Here is a 17,520-nt window from a genome sequence, read left to right as displayed (position 1 = left end):
CAAGTGCCAGAGGTTCCAAGGAAATCGAGGGGTTTCCGACCTCCAGCAAACCCCCAGGAATGGGAGGAGCTCTGGGGGCGAAGATCCAGGGTCCAGACGAGGGCGGAGCTGCTGGGCGGCTGAGCGCAGAGAGGGAGCGGGGGCTCGGGGGGCCCCATGCCTGGCAGGGATCACGCGGCGTGGGGCACGCGGGGGCACGGGGCGCACGGGGTCCCCGGGCTCCCACCCCGCGGCTGGCGCCGGGGGCCGGCGGGGCGGGGCGGGGGGGGGGGCGGGGGGGGGCCGGGCTGGGGGCTGGGCCGGGGTCCCGGGGGCCGGGGCGGGGCCGCGCTGGCGCTGCGCAGCCGCAGGGCGGCCGCCGCGCATGCGGGGCTCACACGGCTGCAGCCGGCGCCGCTGCCACTCCCGGGAGCATGAAGGACCGAACCCAGGAGCTCCGCACGGTGAGTCCGGCCCCCGCGCGCCGCCGCTCGCCGCTCGCCGCCCGCGCCCCGCGCGCCGGCCGCTCCCCTCGTGGCCTCGGCGGCCACCCGGCGACAGCCCCCTGCGTCCCCGGCCGGGCGGGAGGGCGCGGCGCGGAGCCCGGGACCCCGACCCCCCTCCGGGTCCCGCCCCTCGGACCCACTGGCGGCCACGGGCTCGCGTGAGCTCGGCGCCGTGGGCCCGCGGGCTGGCGGCCGGAGCCCCGGGTCCCGGATAAACTTTCCCGCGCCCCCTTGTTTTGGGGGGTCGGAGGGCTATTACCGGATATCCGCGGCGGGACGCAAGGCTGACCTCGCCCGCGGCCCGCGGAGCCGGTCCCGTCTCTGTCCCCCCCGCGGTGCCGCATCACTGACCCTCCCGTCCCCCGGCACGGGTGAGGGCAGAGGGCGGGACCGCAGTGGCAAGGGGCCGGGGGCGGTCCCCTGCCCAGAGCCCAGCGGCGGGGCGCGCTGCGGAAACCGGGCCGCCGGGTGGGGCCGGGCCCCTCGGGCGGGCGCTGTCCCGCGGGGCGCCCCGCCGCCTCCGTCACCTGTAGCTCCCATCACCTGTGGCTCCCCACCCCCGTCGCGCTCGGGGGTAGGTGCCCGCCCCGGTCCCTGAGGGGTCGGATTCGCCCTCGGTCCACCTCGCTGGCTTCCTGGCAGCCCCGGCCTGCGGCGTTTTGAGATCTTCCGGGGTTCCCTGGTCTGAGTCCAGCCTGAACCTATTTTTCCACCTGTGTCTCGGGGCCCCCGGGGTGTGGCTCCTGGGGCGGGGTTTGGGGGAAGTAAGAGGATGCGCAAAGGCTCTGACCAGACAGAGCCCACCCTCTTCCTGGCCCTGACTGAGACCCCTGCCGCCTGCTCCTCACTCACCCCTACTCCCTCACCCCTGTCTTCCCTGGACTCTGACATTTATGAGGACATTCTCACCTCTGCCCTTACAGATGGCAAGCCTGGGGGCATGTGGGGGCATTGAAGGAAATGAAGCCTGCCTGTGGGGAGGGGGGCATCAGGACTTTAGACCAAGCTGACTCTTGTCGGATGCCCTAGCTGACCACCATGCTGGCTGGCAGGTGCCCTGTCCATAGTGCTGATCTGGGGTGGGGGGGGCAGCTAACTCACTGGCTCCTCTGAGCCCTCCCTCTGCTACCCAACTCGGAGCCAGAGACCGAGGTCCTCATATGGAAAGTTTCAAGTGTACTTCGGGTTTTTGAGCCCCTGGCTTGACCTGTCCGTCCAGAGGCTCCCTGCATTTGTGCCCCATCTCCTCCATTGTACCAGTCTTGTCTCGTAGGCAGTCTGGAGCTGGTACCTGTACTCTCCTGCCTCCATCTCCCCCCTTGCTCTGGCTAGGACCCCCCCCCTCCCAACAGACCTTTTATTCCTGGCCAAATGCCCAACCCCCAGGGTAAACCTCAGGAGGTTTCAAAGGAAGAAGATGGTCCCTCATGTCATATATGATGTCTAAACACTTCCCCCCGCCAGCCCTTGCGGTTGCCCTCAAGCTTCCTGTGTTGTGTTGAGTCAGAAAGAATGTTATCTCGGCGATGAGTGGCTTTGCGGTGCATTGGCTGATGTTCGGGTGCCTGGTGGGTCAGACGGGAGTGTATGTGAGAACCAAGTGGTCAGGGGAACACAGTCCTTTACATGTGACAGGCTGCCCGGCGTATCAGCGGTCCCCTCTCCTAAAGGGGAAATTGAGGCATAAGGGAGCAAATGGCACGCCTGGTAGCTCAAAAGGGACAGTAGAAAGGGGTTTTGTCCCAAAGACAGTCAGACTTAGGCCTGGCTGGGACTGGAGGCCCATGCGGGGGGCACGGGTTGTAGGGAGCTTGAACCCAGGACCGTTGCTCTGGGGTGTGTCTCTGCGACTCCCTCACCCCCATCCCTGCACATATATACATAAACAATAGCCTTGGGGCTCCCTTAGATGGCGAGGCCTGGCTTCTCCTCTAGACCCCACCCCGCAGGCATTCAGAGCCAGTGAAGGCTGCTGTCCTCATTGGCAGGTGGTCCTGCCCCCTGGGGGTTTCCGGCAGCCCCCAGGAGTCCACACAGGGTGGCTAGTCTGGGGGAACCTGTCATTCCCACAAGTCTCCCTCTGGGCCTTGGGTTCCCACCTGTGAAAGGAGAGAGAAGAAAAGCTGGAGCCCAGTTTCTCAAGGCAAGGGGTGGTCCCCTGAGTCTGACTCCGTATGTAAGAGACCTTGAACCCCAGGAGTCAGAATCCCCAGGAACCGAGGGGCTGGCGTACAGGCTGGGCTGGACAGAGGTGGTGCTCGGGCCAGTGACTTGCACCCCCCGCCGGCCCTCCCTCCCTCCTCCCCCTCCTCCTTCCACATCCAACGCCACCACATTTGGAAGGAAAGCAAAGGGAGCTTATTTATAAAAGTCACACTTGGGGAAGGAGCTGGCGCATTTCCTCAGCGCTCTGCAGGCCGGGCCCAGCCCTCCAGCCGTCGCCAGCAGCCTCTCCTCACGCAGCTTATCCTGCGGTTGTGCACATGGAGCGAAGGGATCATCGGGGGCCCTCAGAGATCAGAAGGGCCACCCAGGGGTCTCAGAAGAGCAAGGACTAGCCCAGGGTCACAGAACCAGAGAGACTTAGGGCTAGATGCCCCCCCGCGGGGCAGCCTCACCTGGCATGCTGCTGCCTCCTTCCCCCCTATTCAGAGGCCTTCCTGGTTTTCTTTCTGCGATCTTGGAGCTCACCCACCCTTCCCGGGGTCCAGAAGGGTGTTTACCTTCGTGCTGAGCCCCATGCAGGACCTGGGGCCTGCCTGGGGAGCCGGAGGGCAGAGAGGAGGGAGCGCGGGGGCCACCAGACCCCGGAAGAAGGGAACCTAGGGTGGCCCAGAAGGAGTTGGATAGAACTGGGGGGAGGGATCCACGTGAGTAGAGGCAGAGAGGCTGGAATGCCCAACCAGGAGAGGATGGGGGGTGGTCTGATGCCTGCTCACGGCGGGGCAGGCCTGGGTGGGGAAGCCCACCCGTTCCCGCGTTCTCTCTTGCTGAGAGAAAAGAGACTGGGGGTCCTGGGCAACACCAGGCAGGTTCTTGCCTTAATCCCTCTTGCCCCGTCCATCCCTACAGTGCACCTGGCCCGACCAGCCTTGCAGCGTGGAAGACGCGATGGACGAGTAGGCCTCCTCCCTCCCCTTAGCTCCCTGGGGTTTCCCAGAAGAAACAGTGGGTTTCTCTTCCAGAAGAATCCTGGGGTGCAGCCAGAATGATCTGCAGGGATGATCTAGTCTTTCCTCTTTCGCAGATAGGAAAAGTGAGGTCTGGAAGGGACCAGGGGTTTATCAAAGGTCCTATGGTGTGTTGTGGTTTGGGACAGGAGGGTAGTGCGGGGCTGAAGCCGACTCCTGTCCAGGTGGAGGCTGCCTCCTGCAGCTGCCCTGGGGCCCCCGCTCAGGGGCAAGGATCTGGAGGTGAAAGGCAGACACCAGGTGGGGAGAGGGCAGAGGGATCAGATGGGGGTTGGAGGAGCCCCTCTTTCCTGGAGACCCGGTTTGGCCTCACATGCCCCTGACTCAACGCTGGGTCTCTCTGCTCTAGTGGTATTGACTTCGTTGTGGTCATCAAAAACAAGAAGGGGAAAAAAACGAGCCCTCGAGGCAGACAACAGCCAACTCCTGCTCCAGAGGAATGAATCAACACAGGGGCTGGCCTCGAGCCATCCATCCCCAGGGACGGGCCTGGAGGCTGCTGGCCTCCAGCCTCTTAGAGGAATCACACTTCTGTTTCCAGGAAGGTATCCCGGAATCCTGGGCCTCCGCCAGCAGAGACCACCAGGGCTGTCTGGCCTCCTCTGGAAGTGCAGGGCTTCTTGGCCAGGGCGGCCTTCATCCTGGATGGCTTGTCCCAGAGGCCTCACGAGGCCAGAGCCTATCAGAGAGGAGAAAGATCAGACCACTGGTTCTCAACCCCGGGGTGGGGGGCTTTTTAAAAACTTAGCCTTACCAGCCCCAAACTCCTAAATTCTGATTCCGTCTCTCTAGGTAGAATCCTGGAAGCCGGGATTTAAGTTTTGGGTTTTTTTTTAAGCCTTCCAAGGGATCATGGTGCTGGACCAGGGTTAAGACCCAGTGAAAAGGACACCGCAACAAGTCAAATGTTGGATGGATAGGAGAGGAAGAGGAAGAAAGTAGATGTACCTGGTTTCTGATTTGGGGGGACCCTTGGGAATGGGGGGTTTCAGAGGAGGAGCTCAGGAGAATGAGGCAGAACCTAGTTTGGGCCAGATGGCTGGTAGGTTGCTCAGATGATGACGGGCTAGGTTTGTCCTGAAGATGCTTGCCACCCCCACCAGGTCCAGCTGCCACCTCAAGTCCCCAGTCCAGGCCAGCCCTCTTTCTGGTGCTGTGACTGTCACTCACAGAGGGCTAGCAGGTTTTCAAGGGAGCTGGGGTCCTCAGGATTCTAAACCATCTGGGTGCTCCCTTGGTGCGTGTCAGTGATACCCACCCTGACCACCCCCAGGACACGAGGACATGCCAACCCAGTTCCTACTTCGTTTTGGGTCCAAGTGTGTCTAGGCTTGGGGCTTGTCATTTATTTAGATTCCAGTGAAACCTGGCTGGGATCTTAGTTAATCTGGACGATGTCTCTAGAAAGGTGCCACAGGGCTCCAGCTTAGATATGGACGAGGTTGCAGGGAGCCCCAGAGTCATGAGCCATCAGATTCTCACCAACTGGAGCAAGGATCAGAACAAATGAAGACATTAAGCAAAAAAAGTCCTTCCCTTGAGCCTAAAATCCAACCAAGTAGACAGGGGTGGGTAAGGGCTTGGGGCTTTTCTGGCCAGGAAGTGCTGTATGATCACTTATACTGATCTCTGGTTGCATTAATGAAGGTAGACCACATAAAAAGAGGGAGGGGATGGGTCAGCTCTTTGGTACCACTTAGACCACAATCAACAGCAGATTGAGTTTATATCATGTACCGCAGAAGAAGACAGAGGCTGAACCAAACAAGTCTGGGGCAGGGGTTGCAACTTAATTTAGGGTCCCAGGAGGAATGTGAGGGGAAGGGAATGGTCAGCTTGAGGAGAAGAACCCAGGGAAGGTGTGGATGCTGCTGTCAGATCTCTGGCAAGTCCAGCCAAGGGAAAGGGCACCAACAGGTTCTTCATGGCTTAGGGCCACAAGAAAGGGACAGTTGGGGCAGCCCAAGGTAGGCAGAGCTGCCTGGGGAAGCCTCGTAAGCTCACCATCACAGGAGGTATGCAAGCTGAGGCCAAGGTGGCTTTTCATTGTGTGGCTGTGGTTCCAGTAGAGATGTGAACAGTGTGTGGGGAACCAGAGGAGCGAGATACTGACCTGGGGGAAGGCTTCTGAAAGAAGGTGGCATCGAAGGATGGCGGGAATGTCTGCTTCGTGGAGTCAGCATTCCAGGCGGAGGGAATTGCACTGGGGCAGGGGAAGACAGTGGGTGGGTTGTGGAGGCAGGGAGGTGGTTTAGGTGGGGTGTATCAGGGTCCGGTTTCAGGCTGCGCCAGCGAGGTAGCAAGGGGCAGTGGGTACAAAGTCCTGTGGGGGAGGAAGCGCCAGGACGTGGTAAGGAAGGGGTCCCCACGGAGAATCCCCTCAAGGTTTTGCTTGGAGTCACCACTGCTGTGACCCGGGCTGCAAATTCAGGCCCTCAGTCCTCCGAACGGCTTTGGGGCCAATCCAAGTGCCACCTTTGGGGTGTACCCCAGCCTGGGAGCCCCAGTCAGGCCCTGGCCCCTGGTGTCCCCTTCCTCAGCTCTGCCCTCATGGCCTAGGGGCCGGGGGGAGAGTGTGAGCGGCCTTCCTGCCGACCCTGTGTGGGAGAAACTCCCCGACTCCAGCTGTCAGATTTCTGGGGAGGCCAAGGAAGGGGCAGGTCGGAGCTGCTGGATGCTGGAGAAGATCCATCCTTATTTGACGGATGGGCGGGCAAGCGGGGGCCCAGGCCGAGCAGCGGCCCAGATCCCAGGGGTCTCTGGCAACGGCTCTCGTCTCTGGAAACTCTGATGCCCTTGTCTTTGGCCCTCGCTGGTCATTACTGTTCTTGGGAGAGGTCCTGGAACATTCTCCTTCTGTCCTGTCCTGTCCATCCCTCTGCTTCTCTAGATGCCAGGAAAAACAGACAGGGCAGGCCACTGAAGGGCAGGAGTTCCTGGGGCCACCTCCCAACCTAGCAGGCTGCCCCGGAGGGGGACCTGGGGCTCCTCCAGACTGCACTCTGCCTCGGTTTCCCTAAGGAGTGCTCCTCTAGCTTAGGTCCTGCTCCTGGCGGGGTTCAAAAGTGTGGAAACGGCTTCTAGATTCTCTTTGTCTATAGGTGGGCTTGGCTGGGGGGAGGGGGCCACCTGGTAGCAGCCACAGGCACTTGTGGGAGCAAGGATTTATTTTAGCTGCTGGGGGAGGAGGTGTGATCTCCTGATGAGGGGGCCTGTGAGAGCCACCTCCGTAAAGCTCCCAGCCAACCCCTCTGCTGTCTGGTCCCTCTCTGGGGGGGCAGTGGGACCCCGAGAGCCCCAGGGGCACAGCCCTTTACAGAACATGCTGTGCCTTCCCACCTTCCTCAACCTTCTGTCCCTGCAGCCAGGCGTCCCTGTCCCCACCGCACACAGAAGCAAACAGACTCAGAGGGCATGTCCCTCAGCCAGTCCCTGTCTGTGCTGGGCGCAGAACCTGGGTCCCTCCCCAGCAGGCCAGCTGGGCCCAGCCTCCGGGTCCCCCAGCTTCCCCATCCCTCAACCGCTGCCTGGTCCTTGACCTGGACCCTGACACAAGAGAGACCAAGGTGAAGGCCAGTGCTGAGCCTGCTCGCACCTCCTCCCCATGGGTGCCGGGACCCGAAGGGCTGTGATCAAGCCTGATAACCCCAGTGCGAGGGGGCCCCTGGCCTTGGCCATGGAGAGGGACTTGCCCTTGCCAGCAGAGCGGGCTGCCCCTGGCGATTCAGAAGCCTAAGTGTAAGGCGGACAGGGGCAAGCGCGGCCGGCACACTGGGAGTCACAGGTGTAATTACTCAGCCCCATTGTGGGTGGCTTTTGTCGGGCCACTCCCAGGGTGGCGGGGTGGGGCCTAAGGCAGGCCCCGAGCCAAGCGACAGGACTGGCCTCTCAGGCTGGTGGGGCCCAGCTCTGGGCTGGAAGGGAAGGAGGATGGAGGTCTGATGTCCCGCGTGACGGGGAGAGCTGGGTTTGCAGGGCTGCACACCGGGATCTCCCAGTCCTGCTTCAGGCACTGTGGGAAAGCGCCGCAGACTGAGCCAGCCTGCCTTCTCCGAGGCAGGTATGGGTGGCCTGGCACCCAGGCCGCCCACGCCCGGACTGCCCCCCACCCGCCCACCCCCTGCCAAAAAGGAGCTTGGGAACTTTGGGCTCCATCCTACTTAAAACCACAGGGGAGGGGCGCACACCTGGGTGGCTCAGTGGGTTAAAGCTTCTGCCTTCAGCTCAGGTCATGATCTCAGGGTCCTGGGATCGAGTCGCGCTTCGGGCTCTCTGCTCAGCGGGGAGCCTGCTTCCTCCTCTCTCTCTCTGCCTGTCTCTCTGCCTGCTTGTGATCTGTCAGATAAATAAATAAAATCTTTAAAAAAATCCCAACCTATCGGGACTGGGAAGTAGAGAAGGCCGGCTTCTAGGCAGCGTGTCCCAGGCAAGGTCCGTGAGTTGGAGCCGCTGGCCAGGGGGCCAAGCGTTTCCAACTGCCCCCTGGGGTGAGGGGTGTGTCGGGAGGGCGCCGGTTCTGTGGGAAAGGGGCAAACAGCTGGGCGGGGGAAGGAGTCCTTGGCCTAGAGGTAGAGACTGGGCCCTGTCACCAACTTGACAGGCAGGGCCTCTGTCCTTACGCTGGGGCCCCAGGGGTCCTCCAGGTCTCACTGTGGCTGGGAGCTGGGGCACAGCCAGACCTTGTCCCTGCCAAGAGGACAGAGCACAGAGGGCGGCAGTCAGGGCCCCGGAGCCGAGCCCGCCAGCCTCCTGCATATGATGCCGGGCAGTTTGCAGTCCCAGGCCCGGCGGGACCCTGTGGGGCCGCTGCAGTTCCACTCACGTGTGCAAACCCCGCACAGGCCAAGGACAGCGATGATGACGACGACGTCACTGTCACGGTGGACCGGGATGGCTTCATGGATGAGTTCTTCGAACAGGTGGGAGCCAGCACACCCCACGCCCTTGAGTACACCGGGAGACCTTGGAGGCGGGGTGGGGTGGGGGGACCCACGTCACACCCCCCACCCGAAGCCTGGTCCAGCCCCTCTGAACCTGACCGCCAGCCCCAGTCTGGTCCAGCCCCGGGGCCCACGAGCGCCCTCCCCGGTCTCCTGCTGACCGAGGCCGTGGCGCACAGGTGGAGGAGATCCGCGGCTTCATCGACAAGATCTCGGAGAACGTGGAGGAGGTGAAGCGGAAGCACAGTGCCATCCTGGCCTCCCCCAACCCCGACGAGAGTGAGTGTGTGGGACCCAGGCAGCGGGGGGAGGGGAGGGGGGCGGCGTCCTGTCGGGGAGGGGCTCCTGGATCCCCAGCACCTGCACTGCTGGGCCTGCCTGGTGCAGGGAGGGCCCCGTGGAAAGCTCCAGGAAATGCAGCTGGCCCGGGGCAGGGGTCGGTGCCCAGTATGCCCCGCTGGCCCCGGGTCTCCATGCCACAGGCTGGTGTGGGTGGACCAACCTTGGGCCAGGTAAGCTGGGTCGGGGGTTGCTGCCCAGCTCAAAAGGAAGCCTCTCTGCCCAGCCCCTCCGCTTCGCGAGCCTCCCAGGGGAGCAGATGGCCGCGCCGAGCCTCAGCGCCGTGGGAGGGCGAGCCGGCCAAGCGGGAGGAGCTTCCGGCAGGAGCTTCCGGCAGGAGCTAGCTGCCCTGGCACCTGGCCACTGGTACCCCGGAGCCGGGCCCTCCCAGGGCTCCAGGAAGTCACCTTCCTCCTGCACACAAGGAGCCTCTGTGTGTCTGCATTGCACTCTGTCCCCAGACAGGCCCCCCAAGCCTCTTGTCGCCGTTCCTGGTGAGGTATTGGTGACTGCCCAGCCCTGTGCTGGGCTGACAGCACACAGGTCAAAGGTGCCTTCCCCTCAGCCCTGGGGAGCCAGTGACAGTGCGGGCGCCCAGGCCTGTGACCTGAGCGGGTGTGCTCTGCTCCTGCCGGCTGGCCTCCTTGCCCCACCCCTCCAGCCCAGGGGGTTCCAAGAATGCAAGGGGGGGCGGTCCTGGCCCTGGATGGCCCAGGGGAAGCCCTTAGAGCTGGGTTTTCATGTGGCCTCCGGCTGCGTCTCCCTATCCCTGGCCCCTCGGCCCAGCCTGCAGGCATCCTCAAGCCCCCAGAAGAAATCTCTCCACGGCCCCCAGAGTGCCCTGGAACCCGAGGCCAGGGCCAAGCCGAGCTGGCCCAGGCCCTTAGAAAGCAATATGAGTCTGCTGGGAGCCGGGAGCCTGTCCCAGGAATGGGTGGGAAGGAGAGGGGGCCCCCCAAGACAGGGCCCGTGTTCAGTTTGGCCATGGTGCGTTGCCCCTCTCCCCAGAGACTTGTCTCAGGTAGCATCGTGTGACGTCATACGTCTTCACACACGCGTGTGTGAGTCTGGGTGTGTCCCCACGTGGGTCCCTCCTGCTGAGGGTCGGAAGGGGGCTGACAACGGGCGCAGAGTGCTGCAAAGAGCTGCGGCCTCCCCTGCTGGTGGACAGGCCGAGCGAGGGGCCCCAGACACGCCGGGTCCTTCCTCTTGTCCCACCTTCTGCACAAGGTGTCCCCACGTCAGTCAGTAGCGACCGGTTCGGAACTGCCACTGTGAGCCAAGCAGTCAGGACTGGCCGGCGGTCACTGATGAGGGCAGGGAGCTCCCCGGTAAGGGTTCCAGACCAGAGGGAGCAGTTCCCGAGGAGCCACGGGGAAGGACGGCAGCGAGGGGGGTGGCTTTCCCCGGGCCGAGGCCTGCTCTGCCTTCCCTGGGGGCTGCCATCTGGGCTGGGCTGTTTTGGGTCTGAGCAAAAGAGGCAGAGACAGCAGAGCAGCTGATAACCAAGTTTCCTTTGTTTGTAAGAGAGAGGCGCCCTCCTCCACTCCCTGAAGCCCCCTACCTCACGACCTACTTAGGAGGTACCCCCCAACTGATCAAATGCTGTAAATGCTCCTCCCACCCCCCCTCTAGGAGGGGCCCAGCCCCAGAGGAAACTAAGGCTCCCCCAGGAGCTCGGGCCTGGTTTCTCCAGGAAGTCAGAGTCCTGGGGTTGCCCGGAGGCTGGGGCACTGTCACCAGCACCCCAGAGGGAAGCAGCCACCTGGCCCCACTCGGCCAGCCTGCCACTTGCGGGGGGTGGAGCAAGCTGGGAACCCCCAGGGCCTCTGCCAGCTTTAGAGAGAGGTTCCAGTCGGAGCAAGGGCCAGAAACACTAGGCTGTGGCCTTCCCCCAGCATCACTGTCACAGGACTGGCCACCTGCTGCCCGGGGGCTGACCGTGTGCCAGGGGGCCGGCCTCTCTGAGCCTCTCTCCGCCAGCTCCCGTCCAGGCCTGGTGCCTCGTGCCCCCAGCGCCCATTGGGCATCCAGCGCTTGCTCTCCTCTGAGCTCAGCACCTGGGAAAGGGCACCCAGTAGAAGGTCTGCCCCACCCAGGGGGCTCCGTTGACGGGGGCTCGCTTCAGCCGCCCCGACCCCTGGCTCTGTCCCCCTACTGGCTGGACATCTGGCCCCCCTGGCCCCCCAGAGCTACCAGGGAACTCTAGGTGAGCCCGCAGCGCCCCCCCCTTTCGACTCCGGCAAGCGTCAAGTCAGTGTTCCCCAGCGCCGACTCCAGCATCACCAGCTGCTCCACAGTTATTTCTGCCTTAAATTTAGACCCATCTGTTATCTGCAGGGGGTGGCAGAGCCAGTGAAGGAGGAGGGGAGGCTCCTTGGAAGGCAGCACGGAGGGGGTGAGGCTGCAGCTGGCGTGGCCCCGGCCCAGCGGGGAGACCTGGGACCCAGGGTCTGCCCGGAGCCCCGCGACGGAGCCTCCTGTGCCAGGGGCTGAGCCTGACTGTCAGGCAGCAGTGGGGGCACCCCGGGGCATCTACCCTCTACCCCTTCTACCTCCCCAGAGACGAAGGAGGAGCTGGAGGAGCTCATGTCCGACATAAAGAAGACCGCAAACAAAGTTCGCTCCAAGTTAAAGAGTGAGTCCGGGCTCCACCCGGGCCCTGGCTGGAGGTGGAGGGGCGCGCCGGGCCCACTCCCTCTGCGTCCCACGGGTCTCCCTAGCTCGGAGCGGGCCGTTGGGTCTTGCTTTCCTTCATGAGGGTGCCACTGCTACCTGGTAAAGCTTGTTTGCACCGGGCTTCACTCTGGGAATGTCCCCACTTAAGCTAAAGAGGGTTCAAGGCGTGGCCAGCACCGCGTTTGTGGGAGCGCAGAGGTGCACGGGCGCAGGGACCGAGGGCCTGCAGCTTGGGGCCACCAGGTCCTCCCCGGCTGGCCCTTTGCTGGCGCACAGCCTTCCTGAGCAGAAGGCAGGGTGGGCCTGAGCTGCCAGACCCAGTGCGTGGTGGACACACACACACACACACACACACACATACACACACACACACACACAGCTTGCAGTATGCCTGAGGCCTCACGGGTGTGCATATGTGCACACGCCGAAACCCGCAGCGCGCCCGGATGGGCCCCTGGCGACCCTCCCCCAGTGTCTGGTGCGTCCTCCCCCTCTGCTTCCCATGACCACCGCCCCCACGCCCAGTCCACACTAGACCCTCCCCAGGGGAGGTCTGGAGCAGATCCTGGGTGTGTGGGTCCAAGAGGGAGAGGACAGTGGCGAGGCGGACAGGTCGTGGCTCAGCGTCCCCCCCCCACTCCGTCCGCCCAGGCATCGAGCAGAGCATCGAGCAGGAGGAAGGCCTCAACCGCTCATCCGCGGACCTGAGGATCCGAAAGACACAGGTGCTGCTGGGGGTGTCCGGGGTGGGCTGGCGGGCGCTGGACGCCCGGGGGCTCTGTGGAGCTGGGCCTGACACCTGCACCCCCACGTCATGCCCTAGCACTCCACGCTGTCCCGCAAGTTTGTGGAGGTCATGTCCGAGTACAACGCCACGCAGTCCGACTACCGCGAGCGCTGCAAGGGGCGCATCCAGAGGCAGCTGGAGATCAGTGAGCTCGCGGGGGGCGGTGGGGAGGGGCAGGGCTGGGGCCGAACCCCGCGGGTGGGCAGGGCTCAGTGCGATCCCTGCTCGCAGCCGGCCGGACCACGACCAGCGAGGAGCTGGAGGACATGCTGGAGAGCGGAAACCCCGCCATCTTTGCTTCCGGGGTGAGTGTGAGCCACCCACCGCCCCCGCCAGCCCACCGCACCCCGGCAGGGACCCCTGGTGCGTGTGCCCAAGCTGGGCCTGGGCAGTCTGTGGACACAGCCACCTTGAGAGGCCAGTTTCAGGGACGGCAGAGTCCCAGAGGAAAAGGGCCCAGACTGAGGCCACACAGATATTAGTGGCCCAGGTAGAATGAAGACCGCCGTCTCCTGGTTCCTCTGCCCAGGGAAGCGGGTCCCCTTCCTTGCTTCTCTGGTTTGCCCCTGACCAGGGGCTCCTTCCACCGTTCTCAGGGCCTTGTTCCTCCTCCTGGGAGACATGGTGCCCTTGGCCATCTCTACATTGAAGTGACACTTGAGCAGGGGGGCTTCCCGAAGGAGGCGGCCCGCAGAGTGGAAGGCAGCTAAGGGCTGCGGGTTCCAGGAGAGAAGGGAGGAGTAGTTGCCCTCTGGGAGGCTGACTGGAGGGTGGGGGCGGGGGGAGGGAGAAAGGAGGTTCAAGGCCTGGGTCTTCGGGGGCTGTCAACTTGGCCTCCCTACAAGGCTGCTGAGCGGTGACTATGTGGTGGGCACAGGGGGCCTCAGGTGAACGCTGAGACGTCTGTCCCGGAGAGATCCAGTAACAGCTAGTAGGAACCGAGCGGGAAGTGGCGGAGCGCTGTGGCTGGGAGGGAGCCGTCACGATCCCCCATCCCCGCTGCTGTCCTGGCCGAGGCCCCCTGCCCTGCCCCCCGTGGCAGGTTCCCAGGTCCCAGCCCACTGCTCCCACCCCCTAGATCATCATGGACTCCAGCATCTCAAAGCAGGCCCTGAGCGAGATTGAGACGCGGCACAGTGAGATCATCAAGCTGGAGAACAGCATCCGGGAGCTGCACGACATGTTCATGGACATGGCCATGCTTGTGGAGAGCCAGGTGAGAGCCCGGGCCCGGGGCCCTCAGCCCGCCAGCCCCCAGCAGCCCCCAGCAGCCCCCAGGGCTGTACTAACCCCCACCCTTTCTGCCTGACACGCTGCCCTGCCCGGGAGGGACCGAGTCTCCAGGTAACTCACCCACCCCGGCTGTTGAAACCACCTCCAGGGCCGGGCCCATCTGAAGGACCCTTGTCCTTTGCATGGCTCTGCTTGGCCCACCAGGCCCCACATGGCCCCGCATGGCCCCGCATGGCCCCCCACCCAGCCTTGTCTAACTCACCAGCCGTTTGTCTCGGGGGTACAGGGGACGGCTGTCTTCCCAGGGAGCCGCAAGTACAGCAGTGACTAGGACAGCGGGGTCGGGGTGCGGGGGGCTGCTTCCTGGAGCTAATGTCTGTGGGGTAGGAGGGCAGCAGAAGGGAGTGACGAATGGAATGTTCTTTGGTTGTGCCGGGTGTTCTAATCAGGAGAGGTTAGCAGGAGGCAGTGAGATAAAGTGGGGCTTCTCCAACTCGAAAAGGGCCCAGGAATCACTTGGAGGGGCTTGGAGGTTTCCTAGTCCCCATTCCCAGAGATTGGTAGGTTGGAGAGGGGGCCAGAGAATTTGCATTTCTAACAGGCTCAAGGCCGTTGCTGCTAGTCCCAAGGGCCACACTTAAGGTAATACCGTAATAGCGTCCCTGCAGTGGCTGCTTTGGATGGGGGTGGTCAGGGAAGGCCTCTCTGAGGAGGTGGCCTTTGAGCTTGGAAGACTTCCCGGGTGAGAAGAGCGGGACCAGCAGAGCCCAGTCCCGAGACTGGCAAGAGCCAGGCTCACTGAGGAGGTCGTGCGGCTGGAGCTCGGGGGGTAGTGAAGGTGAGGCAAACAGGGTGCTGGCCTTCTGGATTTCCCAAAGTGTGGGTGTGGTGTGAGCCGAGTCAGGAAGCCGGGAGGCCACCAGGAGGCTGCTGGGACGGAGACCATGGCGACACCAGCAGGACACCAGCAGGACACCAGCAGGGGCAGTGGACTCGGAGAGCGTGGCCGCTTGTCACGGCACCGCTGGTGGTAGTCTTGGGCAGCGTCCTGGCGGGAGCGGCCTTGGAGGGCTGCTGGGACCAGATTACGGGGCCCAGGAGGGCTACGGGCGTAGGCAGGGATCTTTGGATGTTGAAGACCGAAGTCAGCCGGAGCAGAGTGGAACCCGCATGTCTGCGAGGAGGGAGCGGGACCCTGTCTCAGTACCTGCTGCCGCCCCTGCCTCCCCCTGCCTCTCCCGGCCCCGGCTGAGCACCCTCTGCATGGTCTGCACCCCTTTGGCTGGAACTGCATGGCCCAGTCCCTCCCCGGGCGCCTGGCCTGAGGGGCACAGGTGACAGGCTGCACCCCATCCTCCTCACGCCCCCACTTTTCTTTCTCTAACCTCAGGGTGCTTCCCCAGAGTCCTGCCCTGAGCGGGGCCAGCTGGAGCTCACGGGCGCCGGCCCTGCAGGGAGAGATGATCGACAGGATTGAGTACAACGTGGAACATTCGGTGGACTACGTGGAGAGGGCCGTGTCTGACACCAAGAAGGCCGTCAAATACCAGAGCAAGGCGCGCCGGGTCAGTAGCCCCGTCTGCCCCTCGGAGCCCCGGGGACCACCGCGGAGCCCTCCCCACTCTGCCTTGATCCCATCTCTGGGCTCTGACCGGAGCCCTGACCCCAAGGCCTTCAGCTCCCCGCAGCCACTGCCTCCCTGGGTACATTCCAGGCGGCACCTTCCCCAGTTCCAATTCTGATCCTTGTCCCCGGGCGCCCCCGTCCTCAGCCCCCCTTCAGGGACCCCTCTCCTTGGGTGCCCCGGCCCCGAGCCTCCCCTGAGTCTGAGGCCACCCCTTCCCGCCTGCCCTGTGCAGAAGAAGATCATGATCATCATCTGCTGCGTGGTCCTGGGCATCGTCATCGCCTCCACCTTCGGAGGCATCTTCGGGTAGAAACCACCCCACCCGCCGCTCCGCTCGGGACGGTCTGTCTGCCCTCAGGAGGCCCGCTGGCTGCCGCCGCCTTCTGGCTCGGAGCCCCTTCCTTCCCACCCGTACCGCTCCTTTCTCGGCCGTAGGGCCCTCCGAACCCCCTGCCCTGAGCCGTCGTGTGCATGATCTCTGTGACAGTGTGTGTCTGTACCGAGGAGCCAGTGGGTGGGGGCAGGTCCGCAGGGAACAGACTCCGGCCCTGGCCCAGGCTGCCTCACCCCTCCCGGGTCGCGCTGCCCAGGGTAGCCATACTCCCGTTCCCCTGCCACCCACAGTCCCGGTCCAGCCCAGGGTCTGCCCTCTCCTGGGACCAGGGCGCTCGCTGGACCCCCAACCTTGCCTCCTCCTCAACGGCCCATCCGCCCTGACCTCTGTTCTCTCCAGCTGTCCCCCAAAGCCGAGCCCCCTGAGGGGTGGGGGCCAGCTGGCCACATGGTGCTGCTTTTCAGGTCAGGGGAGGGGTGGCCCTGAGAGACAGCCCAGCTCTAAGCCTCTAACAGCTCATCACTGCCAGGGAGGCTCAGGGTGTCGTGGCCAGGTGGCTTCAGGTGGCTTCTGGCTCGGTCAAGACCAGGCTCCCTCCCCGGCCTAGGGGCAGAGGCCAGCAGGTCTTGGCTGCCTCATCCTCCCTTCCCACATTCCTACAGCCCCAGGAGCAACCCCTCCGGGCTATGCCTGACCCCAGGTAACATTCTAGAGAGGTTGTCCGGTGCCTGGTTTCCAGCTACCCTTCGAGCTTAGGAGGCAAATGGGAGGCAGATGGGCCCGCCGGGCCTCTGCCCTAGCCGGAGCCCACACCCTGGGCCAGCCACCCTCCCCGGCCGGCCTGTCAGGTTCTCAAGCCATCGTGTGTTGCATGTTTGGGACAGGGGTCCCTGCTCTCTTGTGCCCTGGAAAGTCAGACGTCACCTCAGGCCTACAGTCACGTCCTGCCCTTGCTGTCCCCCCACGGACATGCCACGTGGGTGTCTGGTGTTTGGGATGCAGTACTCAGCAGCCAGCCGGGGAGGCAGACCGCCCTCCTCCCCTCTAGGGGCTTCTCCAGTCAGAAACGTGCCCCCACCCAAGAGCCTGCCCCCTTGCTGATTGGCTGGGAGTGTGCATGCGAGTGCATGCGGCAGGGGGCGGGGCCGCGGCCGGGCCCCGCCTCCCCTCAGCTCTGCTCCTGCCCAGTGACTGTGACCACCGTCCGTGTTGCCTTCTTGAACAGCGACTTCCCTCCCCTCCTTCACCCCCTTCACCAAAGGTCTTGGTACAACCAGCTGCCCATTTTGTGAAATTTTTATGTAGAATAAACATTTGTATCTGTACCCTGCCTCTGCTCTGGATTTGTCGCTGTCCCCGTCTTACTACTTAGGACTCAGTGTGCAGAGCATGAACAGGAAGGAGGGACTTGGGCAGAGGATCCCCTGCCCTCCCTCACCTTCAGCCTCCAGATCCTTGGGCCCCTCCGCCCCAGCCTCAACGTCTCCACTCCTGCTGGAAGCCTGATGCCTGCGTTCTGTACTGCAGGCCCAGAGCTCTCCCCTCCCCCTGCTTTTCCCAGAAGTCACAAGCAACCCAGAGCAGGACTTGCCTGCCCTCTGACCACTGGAAATCGGACAGAAGACAGGCCCCAAAGGCAACCACGTGCTGGGCCAATCAGCAGTTGGTGCAGCTCAAGGCCAAGGTCAGCCCAGGCCACAGGCTGGATAATGCCTTTAACCGAAGGGCAGCCAGAAGCTGGGCGATGGCCTCAGGTCAGCGGGTCCCCCAGATCCTCTCATCCGGCCCTGTGTCCCCTCCTTGGCCTGTGCTGGATCAGTAAGCGGCCTGAGATGGAGTCCTGTGTTCCCTGTATGCTTCCAAGTTCTTCAAGCCTCATTTGGACCCGGGGCATCAGGCAGTAGC

The 17,520-nt window shown here is 63.6% G+C and overlaps 1 protein-coding gene across 1 annotated transcript; it reads left to right on the top strand.

The window, feature by feature from the left end:
• Nucleotides 1–356: 356 nt before the first annotated feature.
• Nucleotides 357–16,940, top strand: STX1A (syntaxin 1A). Its single transcript, XM_044233321.1, has 10 exons — nucleotides 357–443; nucleotides 8,518–8,595; nucleotides 8,796–8,895; nucleotides 11,519–11,593; nucleotides 12,286–12,359; nucleotides 12,458–12,566; nucleotides 12,653–12,726; nucleotides 13,500–13,637; nucleotides 15,109–15,219; nucleotides 15,514–16,940. The coding sequence occupies exons 1-10, from the start codon at nucleotides 414–416 to the stop codon at nucleotides 15,589–15,591; spliced, it is 867 nt and encodes a 288-aa protein (XP_044089256.1). The 5' UTR covers nucleotides 357–413; the 3' UTR covers nucleotides 15,592–16,940.
• Nucleotides 16,941–17,520: the final 580 nt, after the last annotated feature.

The sequence above is a fragment of the Neovison vison genome, chromosome 14 (assembly GCF_020171115.1).
Source record: "Neovison vison isolate M4711 chromosome 14, ASM_NN_V1, whole genome shotgun sequence".
Lineage (NCBI taxonomy): Eukaryota > Metazoa > Chordata > Mammalia > Carnivora > Mustelidae > Neogale > Neogale vison.
Note: the sequence above shows the minus strand (reverse complement) of the source record. Positions and strands in the feature narration are given on the sequence as shown.